Source organism: Lactuca serriola, chromosome 5 (genome assembly GCF_051521515.1).
Source record: "Lactuca serriola cultivar US96UC23 chromosome 5, Lser_US96UC23_V15, whole genome shotgun sequence".
Lineage (NCBI taxonomy): Eukaryota > Viridiplantae > Streptophyta > Magnoliopsida > Asterales > Asteraceae > Lactuca > Lactuca serriola.
This window is the reverse complement of record NC_136412.1, coordinates 350,842,767-350,850,000: the sequence shown is the minus strand read 5'-3', so window position 1 is coordinate 350,850,000 and position 7,234 is coordinate 350,842,767. Positions and strand designations below refer to the sequence as shown.

Sequence of the window (7,234 nt, the reverse complement as noted above, 5' to 3'; positions counted from 1 at the left end):
ATGATTTCTTAATAAGTCAGAAAAACTCAGGGATCATTTCTCTAACTTATGGTAAAGATGCAAGATAGAAAAGTAAATAAATAGGAGTCAATATTAGCAAAACCCACATAAAGATCCAAAGTGACACGTTCAACAAAAAGTAGGGACCATTAATGTAGGGGAAATGTGTATAACAAAATAAAAGTTACGCCAACTGTTCATTGGCTTTTCCGCTCACAATAGTCGCTATTCATATTAATAATAATAATAAAAAGGCAAGTGTCCTACCACACCAAAGCACGGACTTCTTTGAAGAACGCAAACTTTACAATAACTTGAATTCGTACGATCATCATCTAGAAAGATAATTTTTACAAGTACAATTATTAGTTGATGAAGTGAAGCCAATTTCTAATCGTTATCGCGACCATTAATTTAATGTTAGATTGCAACACAAATCTTATTATTATACAGTGATATGATTCATTGTGGTCCATTTCTAATTTCTCATAGGACCACAACTTTCAATAACAACAAAATTAAAAATTGATACAAAACTATGGCACGATTTTAAGTTTACAATATCTCAAATATAAATAAGTATGAATAATGTGTCTTCCAATGCATGCAGTCTCAAGTATGGATGTTCTCACTTCGAACTGGTCCAACATTCAATCTTTACCGGAAAGCTATGTTTTCCCACTTGAACGAAGGCCTGGAACCAATAATATTCCAGCATCCAAAGACATTCCGATCATCAATCTAGAAAACATTTATGGCCCTGAACGACCTGAGATCGTTCAACATATTATAAAAGCAAGTCAAGATTTTGGACTTTTTCAGGTAAGTAATGATCCTAAGTTGTGAGTCACTTAACGCCATGTTTCTTGTAGTGATTTAAGAACTTATTACATTGATCGTTTTATACAATATAGGTGATCAATCATGGAGTTTCGAAGGACTTAATGGATCAAACGATGAGAATTTTTCAAGATTTCTTTGCGTCTCCTGCGGAATTTAAATCGAGATTCTACTCAAACGATTTAAACTCGAGTTGTAGGTTGTACACAAGCACGTTAAACTATAAAAATGAAACGGTTCATTACTGGCGAGACAATTTAACTCACCGGTGTCATCCTCTTGAAGATCATATAATCCATTGGCCTGAAAACCCTTCCGGTTATCGGTAACAAAATCTTGATCTAAACATTAAAAACTAATGATTACTTTATGTAAGATATATGTGGAGTGGTTGTTTATTCTCCATAAATGTCTTAAGGAAAGAAGCGAACACTTATAAAATGGTATCGTACAAATGTGATATACACTAACAATTTGTATTCTTTAATTGATATATTTAATGAATGCATAGGAATATTATTGGGAAGTACTCGATTGAAGCGAGGAAGTTTTTATTGACAATGTTGGAGCTAATTTGTGAAGGAATGGGGCTCGAAACGGGCTATTTTGGAGGCGAATTGAGCAAGACCCAATTGATATCGGTGAACCATCATATTCCTTGTCCAAATCCAAGTTTAACACTCGGAATGCCCGAACATTGTGACCCTAATCTTATTAGCATGCTTCAACAAGGTAATATTTCTGGACTTCAAGCTCTTAAAGATGGCCGATGGATCGGGATCGAGCCTCTCCCTAATGCTTTCGTTGTGATCCCAGGGCTCCAGTTACGAGTAAGTTCTATACTAAATTTGCATACCATTTGATGTTTTGGACAAAAACTGACAAATGGGCTAAAATTGAATAGGTTATAAGCAACGGGAAGCTATCAAGTGCGGTGCACCGAGTGGTGACGAATTCAAAGGAGTCACGGACCACCATCGGGACATTCGTGGCTCCTTCAAGTGACATTTTAATACGACCTGCGGATAGTGTGCTCAAGGAAAGTTCCTTGACACCATTGTATCGAGGTTACACATACAAAGAGTTTTTTAGTATGTTCACGGGTAACAATTGTGAGGCAGAAAGGGCACTTGAGTGTTTTAAGCTATGAGCAAAAGTCAAGTTGTCTTAATTAGGGTATCGTTTGTGTATTCTACTACATGTGTGGGTTCTTTTTTCTTTTTATAATAATAGTTTGAACGTTGTAAAATATATTCGTGTGTTAAAGTTTAATGATATGTATGATACAAGTATAAATATGTTATATCAATTGTTTTTTATATATATTTATGATGATGAAGATATGATATGTGTGATTTTCTATAGATGTAGCAAGTAAAATGACTTTAATAACATGTCAGATTATCAACATTTATTTTTCAACTCTTAAAAAGTGTTATGAAAAAACTACTGTATTACACTACTACAAAACATGATCATTTATGACGATGAAATTTGTCGGAATGACTTTTACCGACAAAAATTCGACCAAAAATCGTTCAACAAAAACGTATGGTTAATTTTATACGAAAGATTTTGTGATAGATTTGAAACTTTTACCGAAAAAAATATTTCTTCGTTAATTATCAATTGGTTTCCAACATAAAATATTTGTGAGAGACCATTTTATGAAAGATATACATACACATACACACGAACATCACAAAGTAACTCTAATGGTTGAGGTGTAAATTTTCATAAAAAAATTTATATATCCAAAATATCCCTAGTACTTGGCGATTTATTCCTTATGTGATAGGCATTAAGATGAAATTAATTTGGATCATCTAGATGGTGGTGTGGTTTATCATTTTCATATATATATATATATATATATATATATATATATATATATATATATATATATATATATATATATATATATATATATATATATATATATATAATAAGGTAAGTACTAAAAATGGGTGAAGATTGCAAGGACAATTATAGACCTTTGATTTCAAAAATCTATGGCCGAGAAAAATCTATATTTTGTTTCTCTTTCTTAAATATACGGTGGATATTTTGTAAATGATTGATTCCTTTTTGAGATTTCATTATTAAGGATAATGTACATGTAGGCAAAATTGTACCTAAAAGAAAAAGAAATGAGCTGGAGTTCAAGTCAAGTCATGCGGAGACACCCATATGTAACAATCAGTTTTCTCTCATTTTTTATACACAAAATACATATAACTTTTTTAATATTATACATCAAACACCATCGAATTCAGTTGGGTATTTACAAACATAAGTAAATATAAACAATACATATTAATACCAAACCTAAGATCTGACTGGTGTCACAAAGTTTTATACAAAAGAGGCTAATTTTTATCTAAAATAACTCCTACTTCTCCATGACTCCATGACTTCTTTCCCTTGCTTTGGTTTACATTTCATGCTTAACACAAACCACACTCACAAAATTAGCACAATATTAGTGATTAATTTAACTATAACATTATTAAACAAATTTTAAACAAACTCCACATTTTATAAAATTTAGCCAGACTATAACTCATTAGGAGGCTTCTCGTTTTACTTCAAAATATGTCATATTACTTATATATAAATTTATCAACACATACATCAAACTTTTGGGATGTTCTTTAAATATAGTCTTATACTATTTATAATACATATTAAAGTACTCATATTGGTGTTTCCATACAACCATTTATAGAAATATACATTTGATTACATCATTCTAATTGCACAACACAATACATCTCATGAGTTAAAGTTTAACTACTCGCCTTGATTAGGTTGATAGGAGCTTGTTCCAATTCGTGAGATCCCGTTCCAACTTTTGTGTCACCGGAACCTAGTCAATAACACAACTCTTAAGTGTTATGATTCATTCATAATCAATAACACCACAACATAGTTCCATAATACTCAATTATGAGTAACACAAATTCCAAATACTCAATTTATTCATATACTTCCAATTGATCATATATATGTATCTTTGTTAGACATATTATAAACTCAACCCATTAAAATCACCAACTTTAATTTCTAGAGTTCATAGCAATTCATCCCCAAATTCACAAAATTGATTGTTGTTATTACTCTATACATTTAGAATCATGTAATTACAACTTCTATTTGCTACTACTCATCAGAATTTCAGTATAGAAATCAATTATTATGATTAGAGTTATTAAACCTCAAACTCGTATTTTCCCTAATTCACAAATTTGGTTAGCATATAAAGCTTACTCTTGATTCTAGAAGTAATAAACAATACCTTGATAGTTCCTTCTTAATCTCTCATTCTTTCTTCTTAAAAATTAGATTGAAATCCACTTTCCTTCGAGTTTCCCTACTTTAGAGTGAAAGGGTGTGAAATGAGAGTTGAAAAGAACTTTCATTAGTTTTATTTGATTTTTTTTACTAACTGCGTCGTCTCGTCGTGGCGATACTCCTGCCACGTGGTGCTATCATTAGCGTGCCACATCGTCGATTTCCCTTTATTTATGACACTTTTGTTCCATCACTAAAAGATTCATCAAAAAAGAATATAACATCATGCTTTCAACCATGCCATGGTCTAACCTTCACCACATCTTAGTGCTTCATAGTATATTTCCCTTAGTATTCATTTTACGTCAACCAAATTACCGCTACAGGGCCACGTGGTGGTATTACTCTTACCACGTCGTGGTTACTAAAATTCACTCATCCTTTAGGACATTTGCTATTTTACCCTTGTCTACCATATCTCATTCCCGTAACAACCCAAAAATAATATAAATTTAAAATTTTCAAAAACAACCCATTTTAACCATAAAATGTTTACAAAATCATTGTTTCAAGAGTATAATCATAATCATAGTTTCCCCAAGACCCAAAATCATAAAAACAGGAAGATGTGCATAATCACACCTTCACTTTCCTGTGATCATCTAAAGTACCTGAAATAATAAACTGAAATTATAAGAAAAAGCTTAGTGAGTTCCCCATAATACCACCACACAACATAACATATATAAAAATGCATGCTAGGTCTAATCAGTCATCGGACTGGAATACCCCTGGCCAAATCAATCATCGGCCTGGAATGCCAATATACAACGGGTCCACTCAGTCATTAGACTGGAATACCCTCGGATCTACTTAGTCATCAGACTGGAATACCCCTCGGTTTATTGGCTCATGCACAAAGCAGTAAAGCCTCAACCTTAACATAACATGTTACCATATAACATATAACGAACATATGTACTAAACATATAATCACACAACCAATATTCATAGGTAATCCTATAGATCTACCAGTCTAACACATATAAGCAACTATCATATAATCATGCAAATCTACCACATACTCAGCATGCCATCAATCAGTGTATAACAGGTATTGATCCAGTAGGTCAGCCTAGGTGCCTTCGACCCATATGTACAATGAGGGAAAAAAACTCACCTCTCGGTTTGAAAAAGATCTCTAAATAGGACATAACTTCGAATGTCACCTTAAATGGTCACCTATTCATCAAATAAAGACCAATCTCGAATACCACTCTGAATACCCAAAATACCCTTAGGTCAACTTGGTCAAAGTCAAAAAGTCAAAAGTCAAACTTGGTCAACATAGTTGAGTACGCTGGGCATACCCAGCCTGTACGCGGGGCGTACTCAACCCTTGACCAAAATCTTGAAGCTGACCTAGAACGTGCACTGTACCAATCTGTACGCCCAACATATGAAGCTCTCCATTAATCCTTCTATTAAGAGCTTATTCCTTTAAGCTTTAAAGTTTCCAAATTTATGGTGTTGCATGGCTAGAAAGTTCCCAAAAGCTAAAACATCAAACTCCTTAACCTATTAAGACACCTCAATATTTTCATGGAGTGAAAAGAAGGTCGAGTATCACATTTTTATCACTCAAACTACTACCCTAAAATGTCCAAAAGGACAACTAATTTGGTCTAGGGTAGCTTATACCCAAAAGGACCAGGAATATGGGGCTAATAAGCATAAACTTCTAATATAAACAAGATCTAGAGATATGGTCATAAAGTTCAGAAGTTTATACCTTAAAATAAAGATTGGAGGTGAGGTCTTTTTGGATCTATGTGGCCTTGATCTTCCAAGTTGGTTCTTCACTCTTCTCTTTACTTCAAAGACACCACAAACACACACTTTAAAGCTCAAAAGAACACACACATAAGAGATTAGGGTTGCAATGGACGAAATTAGGGTTGTAGGCTGGTGAGGGAATGAGCCTTGGAGAGTTAATGATACTTATATAGGGTCCAAACCCTAAAAATTAGGGTTTGAGGTTCTGGCACGTACGCCCAATGTATGTGAGCTCTGCCAATAATTTATAAAAATACCACTATGGGCCATTTTGCAACACTTCCCATACACAAGGGCTAAAATGCAAACAATCTTCATACTAAGGGTTAAAATTGGAAATTCCTAATCATTGGGATGTTACAATTCCTTAATGCGTTAAGTACTTTTTATTAAGAGCTTATTAATTTGATTACACTTATCAAGTTAGATTATTTCTTTATTAAGACATTAAATTTTTTACTCAAACTCATAATTTACACATACTGACCAAAATTCACTTTTTGGGCTAAACACTTTAGTTATCATATAGTTTAGCCTTTAATACATACACCTGCATACTTTACACTATTACTATATTGCAAACATCATTATTTACTTATAACAAAACAAATGTCACACCACGCGCCATTTCCATACTCTTCCGACTCTGAGACACACGATATTCTCTTAGTGGTTTGATGTTTATTTTTTTACACCAATTTCATTTTTCTTCCATAATTTTTTTTTCTGTGAAAAGTAAATTTCTAAGAACGCTAAAGTTTTTAAAATTTATTTCTCTAGAAAATGAGCCTTGTTGGGTCATATTTTTGTGGTATATGTTGGGCTTATATTGTTATTTGTTCTTTGGCTTAGATTAGTATTCTATTTATTCGGTTTATTGTGTTCACAATTGTAAGGACCGAAATCACTATGGTGATTTCCACCATAATGGGATTGGACCTTTTTATGGCACTGTATTTGGCTCATATATATATATATATATATATATATATATACATACATATATATATATATATATATATATATATACACACACACACACACAACCGTTTAGGGGTTAGGAGTTCCATTATTTTGTTCACGGCTGCTTTGAGTTCGTATGTATCAGATAGTTTATTGATAATAGAATCGTGTCCATTTGAAGCTATTTTGTGTTCTTGAATCATTGTTTATCTAACATTCCGCATTCTTTAAGCGATTAAGATTGATATTGCATAAGATCCATAGTTTTGGGACTTACAATTAGTATCATAGCCAGAACAAG

The 7,234-nt window shown here is 32.8% G+C and overlaps 1 protein-coding gene across 1 annotated transcript; it reads left to right on the top strand.

Annotated features, from left to right (window-relative positions):
- The first annotated feature begins 579 nt into the window (after positions 1-579).
- Positions 580-2,136, top strand: LOC145055561 (hyoscyamine 6-dioxygenase-like). Its single transcript, XM_079003925.1, has 4 exons — positions 580-822; positions 915-1,165; positions 1,352-1,670; positions 1,745-2,136. The coding sequence occupies exons 1-4, from the start codon at positions 589-591 to the stop codon at positions 1,988-1,990; spliced, it is 1,050 nt and encodes a 349-aa protein (XP_078860051.1). The 5' UTR covers positions 580-588; the 3' UTR covers positions 1,991-2,136.
- The last annotated feature ends 5,098 nt before the right edge of the window (positions 2,137-7,234 follow it).

Coding starts and splice junctions, on each gene's coding strand:
- LOC145055561 (XM_079003925.1), top strand. CDS start 589: ATGTGTCTTCCAATGCATGCAGTCTCAAGTATGGATGTTCTCACTTCG. Junction 823..914: donor AAGATTTTGGACTTTTTCAG/GTAAGTAATGAT, acceptor TATACAATATAG/GTGATCAATCATGGAGTTTC. Junction 1,166..1,351: donor GAAAACCCTTCCGGTTATCG/GTAACAAAATCT, acceptor ATGAATGCATAG/GAATATTATTGGGAAGTACT.